Source organism: Bufo gargarizans, chromosome 2, assembly GCF_014858855.1.
Source record: "Bufo gargarizans isolate SCDJY-AF-19 chromosome 2, ASM1485885v1, whole genome shotgun sequence".
NCBI classification, from domain to species: Eukaryota; Metazoa; Chordata; class Amphibia; order Anura; family Bufonidae; genus Bufo; species Bufo gargarizans.
In genome coordinates, this window is record NC_058081.1 from 472,267,103 (window position 1) to 472,293,253 (window position 26,151).

The 26,151-nt window shown below is 45.2% G+C and overlaps 1 protein-coding gene across 3 annotated transcripts in view; it reads right to left on the minus strand.

Annotated features, from left to right (window-relative positions):
- Window positions 1–26,151, minus strand: part of SHISAL1 (shisa like 1) — a 256,452-nt gene that overhangs the window by 94,220 nt on the left and 136,081 nt on the right. For all 3 annotated transcript variants that reach the window (XM_044277852.1, XM_044277853.1, XM_044277851.1), the window contains exon 3: window positions 21,568–21,781. In XM_044277852.1, the coding sequence (XP_044133787.1) occupies window positions 21,568–21,781 (214 nt within the window). The remainder of the gene's footprint in view (window positions 1–21,567; window positions 21,782–26,151) is intronic.

Sequence of the window (26,151 nt, forward strand, 5' to 3'; positions counted from 1 at the left end):
ACACATCTGATGCCAAGTGCTTCTTCTTACACCCACCATCGTCAGCAGGTACTGTTATTGCCACCCACCTCCCCACTCTGTCACCTTGCCACTCTGTGGCCTCCTGATGCTGCCACCTCCTCAACACTCTGTCACCTTGCCACTCTGTGGCCTCCTCATGCTGCTGTCACCTCCACACTATGTCACTAGCTACTCTGTGGCCTCCTGATGTTGCTGCCACCTCTACACTGTCACCGGGTCACTCTGTGGTCTTCTCATGCAGCTGCTACTTCCACACTATGTTAACTTGCCACTCTGTTGCCTCCTTATGCTGCAGGCACCTCCACACTCTGTTCCCTGGTCACTCTGTGGTCTCCTCATGCAGTTTCCACCTCCACACTCTGTCACCGGGTTACTCTGTAGTCTCCTCATGCTGCTGCCACCTCTATACTATGTGACCAGCTCACTCTGTGCTCTCCTCATTCTGCTGCCACCTCCACATTATGTAACCTTGCCACTCTGTGATCTCTTCATACTGCTGACACCTCCAAACTATGCCACCTTGCCACTCTGTGGCCTCCTGATGCTGCTTACACCTCCATACCATGTCACCTTGCCACTCCGTGGTCTCCTCATGTTGCTGCCACCTCCACACTATATCACCTTGCCACTCTGTGGCCTCCTGATGCTGCTGCCACCTCCACACTATGTCACCTTGCCACTCTGTGGCCTCCTGATGCTTCTGCCATCTCCACACTCTGTCACCGGGTCACTCTGAGGTCTCCTCATGCTGCTTCCACCTCCACACTGTCATCAGGTCACTCTGTGGTCTCCTCATGCTGCTGCCACTTCGACGCTATGTCAACTTGCCACTCTGTGGTCTCCTTATGCTGCTGCCACCTCCACACTATGTCACCTTGACACTCTGTTGCCTCCTGATGCTGCTGACACCTTAAAACTATGTCACCTTACCACTCTGTTGCCTCCTGATGCTGCTGCCACCTCCACACTACATATGTCACCTTGCCATTCTGTGTTCTCCTGATGCTGCTGCCACCTCCACACTATGTTGCCTTGCCACTCTGTGGTCTCCTCATACTGTTGACACCTCCAAACTATGTCACCGGGTCACTCTGTGGTCTCCTGATGCTGCCACCACCTCCACACTGTCATTGTGCCACTCTGTGGCCTCCTCCTTATACTGCCGCCACCTCCTGATACTGTCGCCACCTCCAGACTCTGTCATTGCTCTGTGGTCTACACATGCTGCTTCCACCTCACCACTATGTCCTAGCGCCACTCTGTAGACTTCTCATGGTGTTCCCACCCTCCCCACTTCATTACTGGGCCACTATTTTGCCTTTTGGCCTGGCTGACATCATCATTTATTTGAACCTTCTTCTGATCTGTCAGAAGAAAGGAAAAATGAGATGCACAACGGATCCTGTCTATTTAGCAGCTGTAAGGCCAGTATGGTTGCATCAGAATTGGCTTGTGATTTGGTAGCCAAAAGCAGGAGTGGGTACAGAACACAAAAGACATGCAAATATTCCATTTACGTGTCATCTCTGTTTTGGATCCACAGTTTTTTTGGATACAGCAATACTGATGGATTACTTACCAAATGCTGACCGAGTGAAGGCGGATGCTCAACAGACAGAATTTTGTGGGTTATTGTTCTGACGGATCAGAGGAAGGGCAAAATAACACACTTACTGCTGACTCCCTCTCCACTCTGTCGGGGGGACTCTACTTGTATAAGCGTTTAATTGAACAAGTTCTGTAGACATCTATGTGGAATCAGCTGACGACGGTGTAAAAGGAGTGCGCTTCTTCGTGACGCTAACATCGACCTGTAAGGCTGAGTTCATACTTGAGTTATTTAGTCAGTTTTGGCCCTGTGACTGCCCAAATAAGTGAAGTGTGCATTGATTCTAAAAGCGATGCCTGTCATCTGCAGGTCATACTCACTCACAGTATTGTTTCACTACCATAGCAGACCCCCTAGGCGTGTTACTGCAAGGCACAGTATTATACACCACTGTAAAGTGTTTCTGCATCCAGGAAATAGCCGTTTTTTAACGTGATTCACCGTGATTAAATTTGTATCGAACCAAATTCTTTTCCGAAAATTTGGCGAACCGACTGAATCTAATTTTTTTAAAATTCGCTCATCTTTAATCATAACCAAAGTTCAAGGTTGTCCCTAAAATATCTTCCCTACTCTTCCTATCAAATGGATCAGGATGTTGCCCCTCTGCCGGTGTTTCTGCCTAACCTAGTACAGCTTTTCCCTGAAATAACAAATCTATTGTATCTGAAGTAGGTTGCCAAACTTTCCTCCTTCTTCCTTAACATTCTCAGTAGCCCTCCGTGATACTATATGATGGATTAATAAGTGATAACGGCACTGAGCAGATATTTCTAATACTTATATGGTTTGCCACTTCTGCTACCTCCAGTGGTTGAGCTGCTGGTCCAGAATGCTCTTTTTACAACTCTTGTAGCATTTAGAAGTTTTGGTTATTCAATGGTTGCAGCAAACTAAGCTAATTTCATATAATGCATTGCTGCCAGTTTTCTTAGTAATGGCTGCAATATTGTAGTTTTACATTTAACATAGAGATGTTGATGGAGTAATGTATTTTGTTGGTCACGGTCACATTGAATTTGAAAACTGCCAATTACATCTAGAGCTAAAACAAACAGCCATTCTTAATGAATACAATCTTCAACAATTTTTTAATCTCCCAGCCTGTGGCTTTCCCATCTGCTCCTTGTAAATAACATCTGTCTGTCAAACAAGAAGCTTTCTCAGCTGATAGGATGGCACAGAAGCTCAATTATTACAGAACTAGTAAGTGAAAGATGGGGGGGAAGGGGGGCTTACTAATCTTCATTATCTTCACTGAGTCCATATTCATCTTCTGATCAATTTTTTAAGTGGTGAGGTGAACTTTGTTGTGATCTATTTTTTTTTGTCCAGCAAAAGAAATCTATCTTTAAAGAGCCTCTATTAGCCTCTGTTAGTATGATCATACTGCCTATTAGGGTTGATCATGCAGATACAATACCTTTCCTTTGTTTACTTGTACTGCTGTGGAAAATTGCTTTAATTTTTATGCAAATTATTTGGAGCACTGAGGGCCTGGCTGTAGAGCTACGAGCACACTACAGCTATGCCCCAGTGCTCAGTACACGCCCCCTTCCATTTGATTGACAGAGCGTGTGAACGCTTGTTAGCGATCATCTTGCAGTGTAATACTACCACTGGTTGCCCGATGAACTAGCAAACACTTGTTCATCAGGCAATTGTGATTTTTAAGCACGCTTAATAATCATCGCTTGCCAGAGGCAGATCGTATTGTCTAATTATGACAGAAAACCGCCCCCTCGTCGTGTTGATTGACAGGGCCAGCCGTGATCTCCTCCTCCGGCCAGCCCTGTCAGTATTTTTTTTAAAATCGCGCGCCTCTGTTCATTCGGCACAGGCGCTCTGAGATGAGGAGGCTCGTCTCCTCAGAACTCCCTCAGTGCGCCTGCGCCGATGACGCGCGATTTTTGAAATACTGACAGGGCCGGCCGGAGGAGGAGATCACGGTTGGCCCTGTCAATCAACACGACGAGGGGGCGGTTTTCTGCTGCGGCTACCAGCAAGTAGACCGGATTTGCATATGATAAAACTTCATTTTCTAAAGAAACGGCCGCATGAAAGTAAGTGACAACATTATATTCTCCTATATCGCGCTATAAGTAATGTAACTAGCCCAAAAAAAAATAATGACTTTTGTGGGGTGACAGAAGCCCTTTAAATGGGTTGTCTTATTTCAGCAAATGGCATTTAACATAGCCGCCGGGTTTCTGCTGTTGCTGAATGCTGTGGTCAAATGCGACCATGACATCTGAGCGGTGAAGATGCAGGAGCCGTGTCCTCCTGCGCCCAGGGGCGTAGCTAAAGGCTCATGGGCCCTGGTGCAAGAGTTCAGCTTGGGAATAGGTCATCAATATCAGATCAGCTGGGGTTCTCCTGCACCGCCGACGATCAGCTATTTGAAGAGAGGGCAGCGCTCATATGAGAGCTGCTTTCTCTGTTCTGTTTACCTGCTCGCTGTAGCATTTGCAGTGATGAGCAGGTAAACAGAGCAGAGAAGGCAGCGCTCATACAAAAAAAAAAAAAGCAGACAAACCCTTTAAAGACATACTTGAAAAACATTACATACAGTGCCACAGAACATACAGGGTAATACATCCAGTGACTTCTATTCTCTGATGTAGATATTCTCTTTCCTCTTCTCTTGTTAGACCAGTCAGCCATGGTGACTTCTTTCAGCCGCGCCTGGTCTTTGCAGAGTTTAACAAACAGACATCTTACTTTCCTACTTTTCCATCATCCTCACACCTTCTCAACACCCCGTCCTGCCACCCCCAATACTGTGCCCACTGTGCTCCCAAATACTTTCCTGCAGAAACAGTCCCCCTGAAAATACTGGTACCACACAGATAGTGCGTCAGTAGGGATGAGCGAACTCGAACTGTATAGTTCGGGTTCGTACCGAATTTTGGGGTGTCCGTGACACGGACCCGAACCCGGACATTTTCGTAAAAGTCCGGGTTCGGGTTCGGTGTTCGTCGCTTTCTTGGCGCTTTTGTGACGCTTTCTTGGCGCTTTTTGAAAGGCTGCAAAGCAGCCAATCAACAAGCGTCATACTACTTGCCCCAAGAGGCCATCACAGCCATGCCTACTATTGGCATGGCTGTGATTGGCCAGAGCACCATGTGACCCAGCCTCTATTTAAGCTGGAGTCACATAGCGCCGCCCGTCACTCTGCTCTGATTAGCGTAGGGAGAGGTTGCGGCTGCGACAGTAGGGCGAGATTAGGCAGATTAACTCCTCCAAAGGACTTGATTAACTGATCGATCTGCAGCTGTGGATCATTGAGCTGCTGATCCTCAATTGCTCACTGTTTTTAGGCTGCACAGACCGTTTGTCAGTCTCATTTTTCTGGGGTGATCGGCGGCCATTTTGTGTCTTGTGGTGCGCCAGCACAAGCTGCGACCAAGTGCATTTAACCCTCAATGGTGTGGTTGTTTTTTGGCTAAAGCCTACATCAGGGTGAAGCTGTCACACCAAGTGCATTTAACCAGCAATAGTCTGTTCATTTTTTGGCCATATACAAAATCAGGGGCAAGCTGCGCCTGTCACCAAGTGCATTTAACCCTCAATGGTGTGGTTGTTTTTTGGCTAAAGCCTACATCAGGGTGAAGCTGTGACACCAAGTGCATTTAACCAGCAATAGTCTGTTCATTTTTTGGCCATATACAAAATCAGGGGCAAGCTGCGCCTGTCACCAAGTGCATTTAACCCTCAATGGTGTGGTTGTTTTTTGGCTAAAGCCTACATCAGGGTGAAGCTGTCACACCAAGTGCATTTAACCAGCAATAGTCTGTTCATTTTTTGGCCATATACAAAATCAGGGGCAAGCTGCGCCTGTCACCAAGTGCATTTAACCCTCAATGGTGTGGTTGTTTTTTGGCTAAAGCCTACATCAGGGTGAAGCTGTCACACCAAGTGCATTTAACCAGCAATAGTCTGTTTATTTTTTGGCCATATCCCAGTCTAATTCTGTCACTAAATCCATACCGGTCACCCAGCGCCTAAATACTAGGCCTCAAATTTATATCCAGCTAAATCTGTCCCTAGTGCTGTAGCTGGGCGAGTTATTTAGTGTCCGTTCAAGCACATTTCTTGTTCTGGGTTGAAATACAATTCCCAATTTAGCAATTTCATAATTTAGTGGTTCCTGCTATATCAGAGCTATTTGAAATCTATCCCAAAAAGGGTATATAATATTGAAGGTGCACATTGGGTCATTCAGAATAACTTCACACACACCCGCTACTGTGTATTTCCAAGTCTAATTCTGTCACTAAACCCATACCTGTCACCCAGCGCCTAAATACTAGGCCTCAAATTTAAATCCCTCTAAATCTCTCGTTACCGCTGTACTGTTGTTGCTGGGCAAGATATTTAGTGTCCGTCAAAGCACATTTTTTGTTCTGGGTTGAAGTACAATTCCCAATTTAGCAATTTCATAATTTAGTGGTTCCTGCTATATCAGAGCTATTTGGAATCTATCCCTAAAAGGGTATATAATATTGAAGGTGCACATTGGGTCATTCAGAATAACTTCACACACACCCGCTACTGTGTATTTCCAAGTCTAATTCTGTCACTAAACCCATACCTGTCACCCAGCGCCTAAATACTAGGCCTCAAATTTAAATCCCTCTAAATCTCTCGTTACCGCTGTACTGTTGTTGCTGGGCAAGATATTTAGTGTCCGTCAAAGCACATTTTTTGTTCTGGGTTGAAGTACAATTCCCAATTTAGCAATTTCATAATTTAGTGGTTTCTGCTATATCAGAGCTATTTGAAATCTATCCCTAAAAGGGTATATAATATTGAAGGTGCACATTGGGTCATTCAGAATAACTTCACACACACGCTTCTGTGCATTTCCAAGTCTAATTCTGTCACTAAATCCATACCGGTGACCCAGCGCCTAAATACTAGGCCTCAAATTTAAATCCCTCTAAATCTCTCGTTACCCACCGCTGTACTGTTGTTGCTGGGCAAGATATTTAGTGTCCGTCAAAGCACATTTTTTGTTCTGGGTTGAAGTACAATTCCCAATTTAGCAATTTCATAATTTAGTGGTTTCTGCTATATCAGAGCTATTTGAAATCTATCCCTAAAAGGGTATATAATATTGAAGGTGCACATTGGGTCATTCAGAATAACTTCACACACACGCTTCTGTGCATTTCCAAGTCTAATTCTGTCACTAAATCCATACCGGTGACCCAGCGCCTAAATACTAGGCCTCAAATTTAAATCCCTCTAAATCTCTCGTTACCCACCGCTGTACTGTTGTTGCTGGGCAAGATATTTAGTGTCCGTCAAAGCACATTTTTTGTTCTGGGTTGAAGTACAATTCCCAATTTAGCAATTTCATAATTTAGTGGTTTCTGCTATATCAGAGCTATTTGAAATCTATCCCTAAAAGGGTATATAATATTGAAGGTGCACATAGGGTCATTCAGAATAACTTCACACACACGCTTCTGTGCATTTCCAAGTCTAATTCTGTCACTAAATCCATACCGGTGACCCAGCGCCTAAATACTAGGCCTCAAATTTAAATCCCTCTAAATCTCTCGTTACCCACCGCTGTACTGTTGTTGCTGGGCAAGATATTTAGTGTCCGTCAAAGCACATTTTTTGTTCTGGGTTGAAGTACAATTCCCAATTTAGCAATTTCATAATTTAGTGGTTTCTGCTATATCAGAGCTATTTGAAATCTATCCCTAAAAGGGTATATAATATTGAAGGTGCACATAGGGTCATTCAGAATAACTTCACACACACGCTTCTGTGCATTTCCAAGTCTAATTCTGTCACTAAATCCATACCGGTGACCCAGCGCCTAAATACTAGGCCTCAAATTTATATCCCGCTAAATCTCTCGTTACCGCTGTACTGTTGTTGCTGGGCAAGATATTTAGTGTCCGTCAAAGCACATTTTTTGTTCTGGGTTGAAGTACAATTCCCAATTTAGCAATTTCATAATTTAGTGGTTCCTGCTATATCAGAGCTATTTGAAATCTATCCCAAAAAGGGTATATAATATTGAAGGTGCACATTGGGTCATTCAGAATAACTTCACACACACCCGCTACTGTGTATTTCCAAGTCTAATTCTGTCACTAAACCCATACCTGTCACCCAGCGCCTAAATACTAGGCCTCAAATTTAAATCCCTCTAAATCTCTCGTTACCGCTGTACTGTTGTTGCTGGGCAAGATATTTAGTGTCCGTCAAAGCACATTTTTTGTTCTGGGTTGAAGTACAATTCCCAATTTAGCAATTTCATAATTTAGTGGTTTCTGCTATATCAGAGCTATTTGAAATCTATCCCTAAAAGGGTATATAATATTGAAGGTGCACATTGGGTCATTCAGAATAACTTCACACACACGCTTCTGTGCATTTCCAAGTCTAATTCTGTCACTAAACCCATACCTGTCACCCAGCGCCTAAATACTAGGCCTCAAATTTAAATCCCTCTAAATCTCTCGTTACCGCTGTACTGTTGTTGCTGGGCAAGATATTTAGTGTCCGTCAAAGCACATTTTTTGTTCTGGGTTGAAGTACAATTCCCAATTTAGCAATTTCATAATTTAGTGGTTTCTGCTATATCAGAGCTATTTGAAATCTATCCCTAAAAGGGTATATAATATTGAAGGTGCACATTGGGTCATTCAGAATAACTTCACACACACGCTTCTGTGCATTTCCAAGTCTAATTCTGTCACTAAATCCATACCGGTGACCCAGCGCCTAAATACTAGGCCTCAAATTTAAATCCCTCTAAATCTCTCGTTACCCACCGCTGTACTGTTGTTGCTGGGCAAGATATTTAGTGTCCGTCAAAGCACATTTTTTGTTCTGGGTTGAAGTACAATTCCCAATTTAGCAATTTCATAATTTAGTGGTTTCTGCTATATCAGAGCTATTTGAAATCTATCCCTAAAAGGGTATATAATATTGAAGGTGCACATAGGGTCATTCAGAATAACTTCACACACACGCTTCTGTGCATTTCCAAGTCTAATTCTGTCACTAAATCCATACCGGTGACCCAGCGCCTAAATACTAGGCCTCAAATTTAAATCCCTCTAAATCTCTCGTTACCGCTGTCCTGTTGTAGCTGGGAAAGTTATTTAGTGCCCGTCAAAGCACATTTTTTGTTCTGGGTTGAAGTACAATTCCCAATTTAGCAATTTCATAATTTAGTGGTTCCTGCTATATCAGAGCTATTTGAAATCTATCCCAAAAAGGGTATATAATATTCAAGGTGCACATTGGGTCATTCAGAATAACTTCACACACACGCTTCTGTGCATTTCCAAGTCTAATTCTGTCACTAAATCCATACCGGTCACCCAGCGCCTAAATACTAGGCCTCAAATTTAAATCCCTCTAAATCTCTCGTTACCCACCGCTGTACTGTTGTTGCTGGGCAAGATATTTAGTGTCCGTCAAAGCACATTTTTTGTTCTGGGTTGAAGTACAATTCCCAATTTAGCAATTTCATAATTTAGTGGTTTCTGCTATATCAGAGCTATTTGAAATCTATCCCTAAAAGGGTATATAATATTGAAGGTGCACATAGGGTCATTCAGAATAACTTCACACACACGCTTCTGTGCATTTCCAAGTCTAATTCTGTCACTAAATCCATACCGGTGACCCAGCGCCTAAATACTAGGCCTCAAATTTAAATCCCTCTAAATCTCTCGTTACCGCTGTCCTGTTGTAGCTGGGAAAGTTATTTAGTGCCCGTCAAAGCACATTTTTTGTTCTGGGTTGAAGTACAATTCCCAATTTAGCAATTTCATAATTTAGTGGTTCCTGCTATATCAGAGCTATTTGAAATCTATCCCAAAAAGGGTATATAATATTCAAGGTGCACATTGGGTCATTCAGAATAACTTCACACACACGCTTCTGTGCATTTCCAAGTCTAATTCTGTCACTAAATCCATACCGGTGACCCAGCGCCTAAATACTAGGCCTCAAATTTAAATCCCTCTAAATCTCTCGTTACCGCTGTCCTGTTGTAGCTGGGAAAGTTATTTAGTGCCCGTCAAAGCACATTTTTTGTTCTGGGTTGAAGTACAATTCCCAATTTAGCAATTTCATAATTTAGTGGTTCCTGCTATATCAGAGCTATTTGAAATCTATCCCAAAAAGGGTATATAATATTCAAGGTGCACATTGGGTCATTCAGAATAACTTCACACACACGCTTCTGTGCATTTCCAAGTCTAATTCTGTCACTAAATCCATACCGGTCACCCAGCGCCTAAATACTAGGCCTCAAATTTATATCCCGCTGAATTTGAATACAATACATTGGGCCAAATAATATATTTGTTGTTGTGGTGAACCATAACAATGAGAAAAACATCTAGTAAGGGACGCGGACGTGGACATGGTCGTGGTGGTGTTAGTGGACCCTCTGGTGCTGGGAGAGGACGTGGCCGTTCTGCCACATCCACACGTCCTAGTGTACCAACTACCTCAGGTCCCAGTAGCCGCCAGAATTTACAGCGATATATGGTGGGGCCCAATGCCGTTCTAAGGATGGTAAGGCCTGAGCAGGTACAGGCATTAGTCAATTGGGTGGCCGACAGTGGATCCAGCACGTTCACATTATCTCCTACCCAGTCTTCTGCAGAAAGCGCACAGATGGCGCCTGAAAACCAACCCCATCAGTCTGTCACATCACCCCCATGCATACCAGGGAAACTGTCTCAGCCTCAAGTTATGCAGCAGTCTCTTATGCTGTTTGAAGACTCCGCTGGCAGGGTTTCCCAAGGGCATCCACCTAGCCCTTCCCCAGCGGTGAAAGACATAGAATGCACTGACGCACAACCACTTATGTTTCCTGATGATGAGGACATGGGAATACCACCTCAGCATGTCTCTGATGATGACGAAACACAGGTGCCAACTGCTGCGTCTTTCTGCAGTGTGCAGACTGAACAGGAGGTCAGGGATCAAGACTGGGTGGAAGACGATGCAGGGGACGATGAGGTCCTAGACCCCACATGGAATGAAGGTCGTGCCACTGACTTTCACAGTTCGGAGGAAGAGGCAGTGGTGAGACCGAGCCAACAGCGTAGCAAAAGAGGGAGCAGTGGGCAAAAGCAGAACACCCGCCGCCAAGAGACTCCGCCTGCTACTGACCGCCGCCATCTGGGACCGAGCACCCCAAAGGCAGCTTCAAGGAGTTCCCTGGCATGGCACTTCTTCAAACAATGTGCTGACGACAAGACCCGAGTGGTTTGCACGCTGTGCCATCAGAGCCTGAAGCGAGGCATTAACGTTCTGAACCTGAGCACAACCTGCATGACCAGGCACCTGCATGCAAAGCATGAACTGCAGTGGAGTAAACACCTTAAAACCAAGGAAGTCACTCAGGCTCCCCCTGCTACCTCTTCTGCTGCTGCCGCCTCGGCCTATTCTGCTGCTGCCGCCTCGGCCTCTTCCTCCGCCTCTGGAGGAACGTTGGCACCTGCCGCCCAGCAAACAGGGGATGTACCACCAACACCACCACCACCACCTCCGTCACCAAGCGTCTCAACCATGTCACACGCCAGCGTTCAGCTCTCCATCTCACAAACATTTGATAGAAAGCGTAAATTCCCACCTAGCCACCCTCGATCCCTGGCCCTGAATGCCAGCATTTCTAAACTACTGGCCTATGAAATGCTGTCATTTAGGCTGGTGGACACAGACAGCTTCAAACAGCTCATGTCGCTTGCTGTCCCACAGTATGTTGTTCCCAGCCGGCACTACTTCTCCAAGAGAGCCGTGCCTTCCCTGCACAACCAAGTATCCGATAAAATCAAGTGTGCACTGCGCAACGCCATCTGTAGCAAGGTCCACCTAACCACAGATACGTGGACCAGTAAGCACGGCCAGGGACGCTATATCTCCCTAACTGCACACTGGGTAAATGTAGTGGCAGCTGGGCCCCAGGCGGAGAGCTGTTTGGCGCACGTCCTGCCGCCGCCAAGGATCGCAGGGCAACATTCTTTGCCTCCTGTTGCCACCTCCTCCTTCTCGGCTTCCTCCTCCTCTTCTTCCACCTGCTCATCCAGTCAGCCACACACCTTCACCACCAACTTCAGCACAGCCCGGGGTAAACGTCAGCAGGCCATTCTGAAACTCATATGTTTGGGGGACAGGCCCCACACCGCACAGGAGTTGTGGCGGGGTATTGAACAACAGACCGACGAGTGGTTGCTGCCGGTGAGCCTCAAGCCCGGCCTGGTGGTGTGTGATAATGGGCGAAATCTCGTTGCAGCTCTGGGACTAGCCAATTTGACGCACATCCCTTGCTTGGCGCATGTGCTGAATTTGGTGGTGCAGAAGTTCATTCACAACTACCCCGACATGTCAGAGCTGCTGCATAAAGTGCGGGCCGTCTGTTCGCGCTTCCGGCGTTCACATCCTGCCGCTGCTCGCCTGTCTGCGCTACAGCGTAACTTCGGCCTTCCCGCTCACCGCCTCATATGCGACGTGCCCACCAGGTGGAACTCCACCTTGCACATGCTGGACAGACTGTGCGAGCAGCAGCAGGCCATAGTGGAGTTTCAGCTGCAGCACGCACGGGTCAGTCGCACTACAGAACAGCACCACTTCACCACCAATGACTGGGCCTCCATGCGAGACCTGTGTGCCCTGTTGCGCTGTTTCGAGTACTCCACCAACATGGCCAGTGGCGATGACACCGTTATCAGCGTTACAATACCACTTCTATGTCTCCTTGAGAAAACACTTAGGGCGATGATGGAACAGGAGGTGGCCCAGGAGGAGGAGGAGGAGGATGAGGAAGAGGGGTCATTTTTAGCACTTTCAGGCCAGTCTCTTCGAAGTGACTCAGAGGGAGGTTTTTTGCAACAGCAGAGGCCAGGTACAAATGTGGCCAGCCAGGGCCCACTACTGGAGGACGAGGAGGACGAGGATGAGGAGGAGGTGGAGGAGGATGAGGATGAAGCATGGTCACAGCGGGGTGGCACCCAACGCAGCTCGGGTCCATCACTGGTGCGTGGCTGGGGGGAAAGGCAGGACGATGACGATACGCCTCCCACAGAGGACAGCTTGTCCTTACCCCTGGGCAGCCTGGCACACATGAGCGACTACATGCTGCAGTGCCTGCGCAACGACAGCAGAGTTGCCCACATTTTAACCTGTGCGGACTACTGGGTTGCCACCCTGCTGGATCCACGCTACAAAGACAATGTGCCCACCTTACTTCCTGCACTGGAGCGTGATAGGAAGATGCGCGAGTACAAGCGCACGTTGGTAGACGCGCTACTGAGAGCATTCCCAAATGTCACAGGGGAACAAGTGGAAGCCCAAGGCCAAGGCAGAGGAGGAGCAAGAGGTCGCCAAGGCAGCTGTGTCACGGCCAGCTCCTCTGAGGGCAGGGTTAGCATGGCAGAGATGTGGAAAACTTTTGTCAACACGCCACAGCTAACTGCACCACCACCTGATACGCAACGTGTTAGCAGGAGGCAACATTTCACTAACATGGTGGAACAGTACGTGTGCACACCCCTCCACGTACTGACTGATGGTTCGGCCCCATTCAACTTCTGGGTCTCTAAATTGTCCACGTGGCCAGAGCTAGCCTTTTATGCCTTGGAGGTGCTGGCCTGCCCGGCAGCCAGCGTTTTGTCTGAACGTGTATTCAGCACGGCAGGGGGCGTCATTACAGACAAACGCAGCCGCCTGTCTACAGCCAATGTGGACAAGCTGACGTTCATAAAAATGAACCAGGCATGGATCCCACAGGACCTGTCCGTCCCTTGTCCAGATTAGACATTAACTACCTCCCCATAACCATATATTATTGGACTCCAGGGCACTTCCTCATTCAATCCTATTTTTATTTTCATTTTACCATTATATTGCGATGCTACCCAAAGTTGAATGAACCTCTCCTCTGCCTGTGTGCTAGGCCTAAATATATGCCAATGGACTGTTGCAGTGGTGGCTGACATGAAGCCTGATTCTCTGCTATGACATGCAGACTAATTCTCTGCTGACATGAAGCCAGATTGTCTGTTACGGGACCTCTCTCCTCTGCCTGGGTGCTGGGCCTAAATTTATGACAATGGACTGTTGCAGTGGTGGCTGACGTGAAGCCTGATTCTCTGCTATGACATGCAGACTGATTCTCTGCTGACATGAAGCCAGATCCTCTGTTACGGGACCTCTCTCCTCTGCCTGGGTGCTGGGCCTAAATTTATGACAATGGACTGTTGCAGTGGTGGCTGACGTGAAGCCTGATTCTCTGCTATGACATGCAGACTGATTCTCTGCTGACATGAAGCCAGATCCTCTGTTACGGGACCTCTCTCCTCTGCCTGGGTGCTGGGCCTAAATTTATGACAATGGACTGTTGCAGTGGTGGCTGACGTGAAGCCTGATTCTCTGCTATGACATGCAGACTGATTCTCTGCTGACATGAAGCCAGATCCTCTTTTACGGGACCTCTCTCCTCTGCCTGGGTGCTGGGCCTAAATTTATGACAATGGACTGTTGCAGTGGTGGCTGACGTGAAGCCTCATTCTCTGCTATGACATGCAGACTGATTCTCTGCTGACATGAAGCCAGATCCTCTGTTACGGGACCTCTCTCCTCTGCCTGGGTGCTGGGCCTGAATATATGCCAATGGACTGTTGCAGTGGTGGGTGACGTGAAGCCTCATTCTCTGCTATGACATGCAGACTAATTCTCTGCTGACATGAAGCCAGATTGTCTGTTACGGGACCTCTCTCCTCTGCCTGTGTGTGTGCTGGGCCTAAATATATGCCAATGGACTGTTGCAGTGGTGGCTGACGTGAAGCCTCATTCTCTGCTATGACATGCAGACTAATTCTCTGCTGACATGAAGACAGATTCTCTGTTACGGGACCTCTCTCCTCTGCCTGGGTGCCGGGGCCTAAATATCTGAGAATGGACTGTTCCAGTGGTGGGTGACGGGAAGCCAGATTCTCTGCTATGGAACCTCTCTCCAATTGATTTTGGTTAATTTTTATTTATTTAATTTTTATTTTAATTCATTTCCCTATCCATATTTGTTTGCAGGGGATTTACCTACATGTTGCTGCCTTTTGCAGCCCTCTAGCTCTTTCCTGGGCTGTTTTACAGCCTTTTTAGTGCCGAAAAGTTCGGGTCCCCATTGACTTCAATGGGGTTCGGGTTCGGGACGAAGTTCGGATCGGGTTCGGATCCCGAACCCGAACATTTCCGGGATGTTCGGCCGAACTTCTCGAACCCGAACATCCAGGTGTTCGCTCAACTCTATGCGTCAGCACAAAAACACCCCTTTATATTGTGCGCTAGTACAAAAAAATCCGCCTTACTTTCAGATCAGACCCCCATATAAAACCCTAAATGAGATCCCCCATCTCTGACCAAATCCCCTTGACAGCCGATTCAGACCTGAGCGTTTAACAGCGCGTTCCTACGTGCTGTAAAACGCTCAATAGGCAAGAAGCAATGATTCCCTATGGGAATGGTTCTCACCTGAGCGTTTTACAGCGCGTACGATCGTGCTGTAAAACGCCCGACGCCCCAAGAAGTACAGGAGCTTCTTTGGGGCGTCTTGTCGCGCGTTCCCGTACATAGACTTCAGCGGGAACGCGCGACAATGGGCGTTCGCTTGTCTCTGTATGCGCGATTGCAAAGGCCCGTACAATCGCGCATACAGAGCGTACGTTCAGTACGCTCAGGTCTGAACCCAGCCTCAGACCTCTATGTCAGAACCCCATATAAAACCCCAGTTTTAGACCTCAGATCAGACCCCAACCCAATATCAGATCTCATATAAGACCCCCATTAGACCTCCAGACCCCATATAAGACCCCCATTAGACCTCCAGACCCCTATATCAGACCTCCAGACCCCCATATCAGACCTCTAGACCCCCATATCAGACCTCTAGACTCCCACTACACCTCCAGACCCCCATATCTGACCCCTATTAGACCTCCAGGCCCCCATATCTGACCCCCATTAGACCTCCAGACCCTCAATCAGACCTCCAGACCCCCAATCAGACCCCCATTAGATCTCTAGACCCCTCAATAAGACCCCCATTAGACCTCCAGACCCCCAATCAGACCCCCATTAGACCTCTAGACCCCCAATCAGACCTCCATTAGACCTCCAGACCCCCAATCAGACTCCCATAAGACCTCCAGGCCCCCAGTCAGACCTCTCCAGAACCCCCAGTCAGACCTCTCCAGACCTGGAGAAGGAAGGTAACAGGTCGATTTTGCTGCATAGAAAACAACATAAAATCTAAATTAATAAAACTGTGGCCGAATTGCATTTTTTTTCCAATTCCACCCCATATAGAATTTTTGTTTCTGCCTCCCCACTACATCACATGCAATATTAAATTAGAAAGTAACTTGTCCCACAAAAACAAGCCCTGATATGGCTATGTTAATGGAAAAATAAAACGTTATGGCTCTGGGAAGGCAGGGAGTTAAAATCAAAAATAGAAAATTGCAGGATCCTCTAGGGTTAGTACAAGCAGCTTACTAATGTACAGTATATTTATGCTATATTTGTGAGCTGAGCACTCCAGAGTTATTGGGTGCAAGAGAAAGCTTCTACTACCCTGGTTGGATTTGAGAAGATTATGCAGCTTATATAGACACAGACTTTTACTTGACCTACTTCATCCTATACACAACCTTGGGAACTTGTATATACCAGCTGTATAGACTGCATTTAATGTGTGCAGTGCCTGTGTGCACCAACTATTGAACTGCATTAAACCCCGTCTCATCATTGCACTACTGTTTGTATCATTATTTCACTGCACGGCCCAGGAAGCACCGTACTGAAAGGAGCCACTACTACAACTCTCATCTGCATTACTACTCTATTCCACTTGGTCTCTGCACTGACTCAGCTAAAAAACCCAAAAGGAGCTCTTTCCCTTATGAACCCTGCGGTGTACCCACACAGCAGTTTATGTCCACATTTATGACACTTCAGTACCCAGTAAAACCCACCTAAAACCTGTGTTGGCACAAGCTGGACATTAGGTACTGAAATGCTGTGGAAAATTAGCAATTTTAATTTTGCATCGTCCCCTGCTCGTTAAGTTCTGCAAAATAGCTATGGTATCAAAATGCTCACTCCACGTCTTGATAAATAACTTAAGGGGTGAAGTTTCCAAAATGGAGACACTAATTGTGAGTTGTCCACTGTACGGGTACCTCATTGTCTCTGCAGCTATCGAAAAACCATTCCAGCAAAATCCGCACTCCAAAAGCCAAATGCTGCTCCTTCCCTTTAGAGCCCTACCATGTGCCCATTTTCAGTCCTCCAGACCTGAGGATATCTGCAAAGTTTTGGTTTGTTATATAATACTTGTAATGTTAATGCTATGTACTGCATACGTAGGCTACATGCACACGACTGTTGTGTGTTTTGCGGTCTGCAAATTGCGGATCCGCAAAACACGGATGGTGCCCGTGCGGAACGGCACGGACAGCCTTTAATATAACTGCCTATTCTTGTCCGCAAAGCGCGGACAAGAATAGGACATGTTATATTTTATTTGCCGAACGGAGCAACGGATGCGGACAGCACACAGAGTGCTGTCCGCATCTTTTGCGGCCCCATTGAAGTGAATGGATCCGCATCCAAGCCGCCAAAACTGCGGCTCGAATACGGACCAAAACAACGGCCGTGTGCATGAGGCCTTAAGGTGGATTTACATGGGCAGATTATCGGAAAAGAACGTTTCTGCAAAAGCTCATTCCCAACAATCTGCCCTTCTGATGGTGCAGCAGATCACCCCCTTGATGTACACCATACAAGCCCATTTTAAAGACGTTTAGTTTTATTGGATATCAGCTTTCAAATGGTGAAGAAAACTTATTTTCAACTACTGTATTAGGGAATCCTGTTTACTAGAGAGGGTTTTCACGTTCACAATCCTCATCTATTAGCTAGCATGCAGAGCAACTACAACAAGAGCTTATCTGGAGGAGGGCCTAACACATTATGATGAGTGTATTACATGGAAAGCTAATTTCAGTGGAAAACCCTGTGACTTTTTATTTCCACCACGGTGCTTCAGGCAAATTTAATATAATCTAGAAAACAGGGTAGACAGACTTTCAGTAGAGGCAAGTCTCCTGGGCGTTGGCGGTTGCATCAGGACTAAATACTCTCTAAGTTTTTTGCTGTTTTTTCCACTCACGGTTGATGCCACCTACAACACCATGACTTTGTTGCCCGTCATCATGGTTATTTCTCTGGTGGCACTCAGTAGACTAAGCAACTGGAATGAAGACTGGTAATTTATAGATTCTGGTTCCTGTATCTGTTTTGGATGTCTGGTGTGGGGGTCTGCATTTGCTTAGGAGGTATGGTCAGAGGTCTGTATTTGTCTAGGGAGTCTGGCCATGGTCTGAAACTGTTTAAGGCATCTGGTCGGCATGGGTGTAAGAACCCCCAAAAATCTAGGGGGGAAGACAGCATTTTTGCTCGCCGGGTATATTCTTATTCAGTAAACTGCGAGTTGTTTATATTGTTAAATTTTAAGTGTGTGTATGTGTGAAAAATCTCACAACAAAAAAATATGCAAAAGGTACAGTTCTTTGCTTCTTTGTTTATCAGGTCACAGAAATTAACCAAACGTTTGGCATACATTTCAGTTATTCCGGGTACTTTTTCTGGCACCCCGCCCCCCCCCCCCCCCCCCGCCGAAACAATAATCGCCCCTTATATATAATTTACTTACAGTTCTGAAGACTCAGGCGTGCTGACTGGCTTGTCCTCAGGGGTGCTGGCTGGCTTTTCCTCAGGGGTGCTGGCTGGCTTGGCCTCAGGGGTGCTGGCTGGCTTGGCTTCACAGGGGTGCTGGCTGGCTTGGCTTCACAGGGGTGCTGGCTGGCTTGGCCCCCCATAATGTGCCAGTAATAACAGCCCCCCCCATTATGTGCCAGTAATAACAGCCCCCCCAATCATGTTCCAGTAATAACAGCCCCCCAATCATGTGCGAGTAATAACAGGGCCCGACCCATTATGTGCCAGTAATAACAGGGCCCCCCATTATGTGGCAGTAATAACAGGGCCCGCCCCCCCCAATCATGTTCCAGTAAAACTAAGTATTGTATATATATTTTTTAAAATTAACACTTATACTTACCTCTTTGGAGCGATGCGATGCAGCCCTCTTCCGGCCTGTGTCCTGCACTGTACGGCTCAGGCGGCGTGATGATGTCATCACGCCGCCGACGTCGGCCTCTGATAGGCTGCAGGCCTAGTGCCTGCAGCCTATCAGAGGAACAGGAAAGGGACACGCCTCCCTGCCCTGCTCCTCCTCAGCCTTCTGTTTGTATCGCTGTCCTGAGGACGGCGATACAAACAGATCACTATGCAGATGAGTGCTTCCACAATGGAAACGCTCATCTCAGTGCCCCACCGCCGCCGCACACATTGCCCCGCTGCGCTACCGCTGGGGGGGATTTCACCACACCTGCCCCCCCCCCCCCGCATTATTTCCTGGGGGGGATCCTTCCCCCCCGTCCCCCCCGGTTCCTACGCCATTTGCATTTGTTTACAGGATCTGGTCTGGGGTCTGCATTTGGTTAAGGGGCCTGGTCTTTATTGATTTTGTGATCTAGGCTTCAGTCTATAGTTACTTTGGGGTGTTAAGAAGGGTGCAGTATTTGTCTGGGGTCTGAATTTGTATAGGGGTTCTGGACCTGAATTCATTTTAGGTTGTGACCTATAAAAATGTGTGGTGCATCTGTTAAAAATATTATACTGCCAGTATGCTTTTATGCTTTGGGATGTTGTCAGACTTGTTGGAGAAGACATGAAGAATACAACCAAGTTTTCTTGGCTGTATGCATGTTTAGCTCACAAATGTCTGCCTCCGCTGTGTTTTAGTAATAAGTTTAAATGTGGAACCTTAAACAGAAAAAATGAGATTAAGAGTATGAAAAATGAAAATTTATATAACCTCTGCTGGACAATTTTATATAAAAAAATACTAGTATTCAGATGTGCAGTATAAGCCAGGTTGAAAGATTATAAGACAAGCAGGAAAGGGTTATTCCATGCAGACGGGGAGATGAAAGTGAAATCACAGCAAACAGCAAGCCTGGGCCCCGTCTTGTGATTCTGCCTTGTTATTAAGGCTCCACATGGTTACCATGGCAATGGCCTAATGGATGGATTATAGATTTATTTATAAATGGTATTAATTGGATTCCAGAATTGAAATGGAAATCAGGCTGTGTACGTTCATGCAGCATGACTTTTGTTCATCTGCATATGAAGAAGCAGCCATAGAGTCACAGCTGAACAACTGTCTGTCAGAGAGATTGTCATGCAGAATAATAGACGAAAGGAGTTGTTTGATCCATAACCTTTTCATCTTTCTTTTTTTTTTTTCTTAGTTTTCATTTTATTTCTATAACCTAAGAGCAGAGGAAAACCTTTTGTTGAGAGACGAGCAGGATGAAATTTACAATATATAGTTTTCTATGACTGATAATCCAGCACCCCATTGATTCCACTCCAGCATGCACCCCATTCATTATAGTATCCACATGCGTCATACCACTATGTCTTGTACAGTCCTGTTCCTTTGAAAGAGTTAATTGGCAGTATCGGGCTAGGCCATCAATGTACAATGCTGGAAAATCCCTTTAATAATATTGCATTGTAAAGCAGATATATTTTGATTGCAGTACCATGCCTAACCACATGGTGTGCTGTCAAATGAAATATATACTATAATATCCACCTAGTGATGCAATTTTGTACTACAGTCATTCAAGAAATTGCAACCTAATGAAACAGATCCCTTATTAATATAAAATATGAATAAATATGAATGTACACTTGAAGAACATTTCTAACACAAAAGTGAAAGTAGGAAATCTCAGCAGTTTTTGCTTCCACCAAGATTTCTAAAACCCTGCTATAGGGATAGTTGATGTATAGTTGAGGTATAAATATATAATCCACTGAGCATTTTGGGAAAGCCGAGTGACAATTACAACCCCTATGAAGGCTGTTCCTGTTGTTTCCTTGAAGAAATAGCAGAAGAATGTGTTTGAAAATTTGCATAAAGGGTGGTCAGCTAAAGGGCCTTTAGTTCTGGGTGATATTATGGGGGTGAAGGGGTGAGGATGTGCTCTTGACCACTTTCCAAATTTATGAGCCAAGTAAACAACCTGACCTAAACTGGCCGTGTCCTGTGCAAAAGCTTCCCCATCTATTTGGGAACATGTCAACTATTATATACCACTGAGGTGTAAGCAAATACGAAGGGGCACACTCAGAAGGGAAACACAATATGTGATAATAGTAATAATAATACTTTTTAATATTCTAAAAACATACCCCTAAAAATTATATAAAACATGCATGCAGGCACACATATAACGCATATATAGTGGACTATAGTGAAGATTCGAACCAATAGCGGTTCGAATCTTCACTATAGTCCACTATATATGCGTTATATGTGTGCCTACATGCATGTTTTATGTAATCTTTAGGGGTATGTTTTTGGAATATTAAAAAGTATTATTATTAATATCATCACATATTGTGTTTTTCGAATATTAAAAGTATTATTATTACTATCATCACATATTGTGTTTCCCTTCTGAGTGTGCCCCTTCGTATTTGATTACACCTCATTTGTTTCTTGTGGTCCTGACGGTGGGACCTGAGGGTGAGCACCTTTTCCATACGGTGAGGGGGTGAGCCGCTGTATTCTTTTGTTTTACCCATTTTATACCACTGCATTCCCCATGAAGATACAGAGGAACCTGTGCAAGTCATAACCAAGGGAAAGCAGGTTGTTTTATCTGGCTGCAATGGGGGTATTTGACAAAAATTACATGCTGAAATAATTTTTGAAAGGGATGATGTAGTGTTCAGTCACTTACTTATGCATATAGCCATCAGAACCCAACGTGAGATTCATCTGCATGACGTTCTGGAACTCTGTCTCATTACAGCAGTACTTAAAGACGGTGTTGTTGTGGTGACAACACAAGATGTACGACTTGTTGTCTGAAAGGCGTGGACAGTGGAATCCAAAGTGATATCGACCTTTGTGGTCTGTATACGGCTCACAAACTCTGAAGTGTGCAGAAGAGGCTGTGGAGTATAAAAGTATGGTTAGATCTCAAAAGGCATTATATTGTCCCTCTATATTTGTATTGCATACTATAAAAAATGTACACTGCATAATATTCACCATGAATTAATTACACCATATGTTTTAGTTGCAATACCATGCCTTACCACATGGTGTGCTGTCACAGGAACTATGAGTTACATGGAGCATACATACAGTACTATCATTGCAAAACTGCCACTGGCATTTTTAGAGAATATTTACATGTGGTGTAAATGCTGCAGATTCGCCACTGACGATTTGTGTATGGAAAATTGAAGTGTTTTACCGTACAAGCAAAGTGGATGAGCAATCTCATTCACACGCTACAAACAAAATCCACAGTGCAAACTGACAGACAGTGTGGATTTTACATCCACAGTGTGTCATTTTATGCTGTGGATATCCACCACGGATTTCACCCTTTGCATTGCACAGGGTCAAATCTGGGGCACATGTGAACCAAAATCCATGACAAATCGATGCAAAGAATGCGGACCATTGAAGATCGTGGTTTCCTCGCTAGCACCATGGCAAATTTAATTTGGGTCAATGAAAATGCACTTGAGAATCATTTCTTTTCTGCAAGCCTAGTACGCAATATTTAAGGACTGCTCAAACTGACTTCCCTATAACCAATACTATTCTAATCCCTAAATGGTCAGTCTGCTGATTATTTTTTCATCACCTGTCCACTTGATACTAATTTGGGGCAATGATTGTAAGCCAAATATAACTACGAGTCGGCTATAAAAACACATATCTAAAAATAAAAAATATCTAAAAAGTATCAAAAAGGTGGACCAAGAAGTTCCCATGGACTGCAAACAGCCGTCAAGCATGTGTTTAGAGGACTGGCATGGGTCCAGGTTAGATATCTGGTCTGAGCTAAGTACAGTTCCCACATCCAATCTATTTGATGCGGTCACATCTAGGGAACTTTCAGTAACATCTCGGTCACTGACTGTCAGGAGACAGGAAGGTCTAACACAAAACAAATGTAAAAGGCTCTAAAAACAAAAATATCTGAAATGTCGAGAACAGTTTGGTAGGAACTCCAAATATAGAAATTTCAGATTGCGGCAGTGCAAAACTTGGCATGCAGTTATGTTTCAGGCAGTTATGTAAATGATTACAGATGTGGTCTGATTGGACATGGGGCCTTGCCACAATAGAGGGCGTAAAGGTGCTTCTCTATTGCCCTATAAACAGACTCTCAGAGGCTTTTGGGTAGTGTACTTCTTGAGAGATCATTGACTGCTAGACATGCCTCTGCAACAGCATTGAACACCAGGGACCTGAGGTAGGACACCGTGACACAGATGAAACACTACATAAGGGCACTACCACTCCCATCCTCTACATCGGCTACCACGGGGGCTTGCTGCATACTGGAAAATGAAATTAAACCTCCAGGAAAACTTAAAGGGGTTCTGCACTTTGTTTAAACTGATGATCTACCTCTGGAAAGATCATCAGCATCAGCTGTTTGAGAAGGCAGAGGCGCTCCAGCAGCGCCGGGGCCTTCTCACTGTTTACCGAAGGCCCAGTGATGTAACGACTCTTATCAACTGGCCTGGGAGGGGCTAAGCTCCATTCAAGGGAACGGAGCTTAGCCGCGCCCAGGCCAGTGATACTAGTGATACTAGTCGTGACATCACTGGGTCTGCGGTAAACAGTGAGAAGGCCGCGGCGCTGCTGGAGCGCCGCTGCCTTCTTCAACAGCTGATCGGCAGGGGTCCCGGGTGTCGGACCCCCGCCGATCAGATGATGATGATCTATCCAGAGGATAGATCATCAGTTTAAACAAAGTGCAGAACCCCTTTAATGAGATTGAGCTGAAATTGACATAGTAAAAACTGCTATTAGTGCTTGGTCAGTGATCACACAACCAAAGAGGTGCACACTTTATTTTGAGTTCTCCAGCAGGTCATATGTTGAAGCAGGGTCACATTAATACTGGGTGGCATCTCCCCTTGCTGTGTTTTAGGATGCAACTCTGGCATAGTAATGGTCATACAGATGCTGGATATCCTCCTGTGGTATGTCATTCCAAGTCTTTCATCTTAGAACCATAGTTCAGCCAAGGTGGCTGTTGGCTGCTGTGTATGGGAGATCCGTCACCCCATCCAGTCTCAGCCATTCTTGATGGGGGAGAGATCTGGTGATCGAGATGGCTAGAGGAGCTGCTGGATACAGTGAAAAGCATGCTGTGCAGCAAACGCAGTATTTAGGCGGACATTATCTTGTTGAAAACTCACGTCTCCTTATTGAAAAAAAAAAAAGGCAGCAGGACAGGTTTCACAATGTTCTGGGCATTCCGAAGAGTGGTCAATGTTCCTTCCACAAATAAACCCTCCAAGCATCCATGGTAGTTAATAGTGTTGGTCCTTTGTGTATCTGCGCAATGCATGAAGGTAGTAGATACTATCCAGCCCTCCTGTGAACTCACATTTTCATTACTGAACATTGTTTACCATTGATGGCCGTATCACAGTTTGCATGAGGGCTGGAGAGCATGTACAGAAATAATGCACAATGCAGAGACTCTATGGGGAGAATTTATCATGAGTAGTGTTGAGCGAGCATGCTTGGCCGAACTGCTGTTCGGCTCGAGCATCGCTATGCTCAGCACATCGGAGTGCTCGTCCGAATACTGCAGGTGCTCGAGTACAATTTAATACAATGAAAGTCAATGGGAAACCTGAGCATCAAACCAGCCACCCCCTGCTCTGAAGAAAAGAGGGTGTCTGGTTCACAAAAAAAGGTTAGAAATTGACATATAATAGACAACCACACAAAGGCTTTATGCCAACAGCCAGGTATATGCAAGCCATAAATCTATCCATGAGACAGATGACAGGCTGAGTCAGCATACCTTGCAATGGCAACCTTCTGCACTATGAGACATTTCAAACCAGCTCTCATCTGACTGAGAGCCAGTAAGCCTCAAAGTTACTTCAGATCTGTTGGATGGCTTGGGTGGACCTGCGCACCTAGATCAATATCATTAGGGTGACAAAAAGTTTTCTAATTGTCCTAACATAATATTCAATAACCTTTCTATACAGATTTGTAATGTAAAAACTAATTTGCATAAACATGGGCATATGGGAACAACATGCAAATGAGCAGAATCTGCCTTGTTTTTAAGCTGCAAAACCATTTGCATAGAAAATTTGCGATCTACACTACTCATGAACAGTGACATCTATTGGTTTCATAGTCTTATGACAAGACTATTAGTCTTTTTGAAGCCAGAATTCTGAAGTGAACGCATGATAAATCAGGGCCTATTTGTCATTGTATGGGGAGCTATTAGCAACCATGGCCATTCCCTTATGGTACTCATGCAGGGGACATTGACTAGCCATTGGTTTAATAAATTCTGACAGAAAACAAGATATACTACATTAGTGCCCTGTGGGAGCTCTGATGACAATTACACAGTTACAGCTCAGCTGTCAATTTTAAATATGAAATGTTGGAGTGGTCCTTTAAGATCTTAAGTATGGCTGTAAGTATGAAAATGATTATTCCACCTACTGCTGGTATCTATTCATCATATCAGAATGTGCCTGACTCCTAAACACAAATCGAGTTTGAAGCACACAATAATATACTGTATGATATAACCTTTAGCATGTCTTTCCACATAGCGGGAGGGTAGGAGGGGGCATCCATGACAATATAATGATAGGATTTCATTTTCTAGCCGAGTACCTCTTGGGGAAAATGGTCCTCTTTGCCTTAAAGTATTAACCTTTACATTGAAAGCTTTTCAAACCCATTAAACTTGACATTAACATCTCAAGTATGTAGCCTGGGAGAATTGTGGGCAAATAGTTATCTTACAATCTGTTGGAAGGAAAAATATCTAAAACAGAAGACATTCATATGGCCTTCTTGTGCAACTTATAAAAATAAAGGATTAGATTCTGGCACAAATTCTCAGTAAGATACTGAGATTTGTTAATATACTAGGTGCTAATATACTAGGCGTTTAGTTACTTTATGAGTGCGCACAGAAATTTTTTATGCAAGTCTAGTAGTTGCTGTGCAGCAAGCCCCTAAGGAGCCGGTGCAGATGATGGCAGTGGTATGGGCCCTGATGAGGTGTCGTGTCATGGTATATTACATTAGGTCTGGGGTTAGGCTGGTTTCACCGCACTGTTTCTTTTTCCGTTCTTCTGATCACTCAGGAGAACAGAAAAAAAACAGGGGTCTGTAAAAAAAACTAAATGGATCCTGTGCATCCGTTATGCACATTTGGCATCCGTTTAAGCCATTTCTGCCTGAGGTCCGTTTTTTTAAGACAAAAAAAGTACTGCATTCAGGTCTTTTTTTTCCA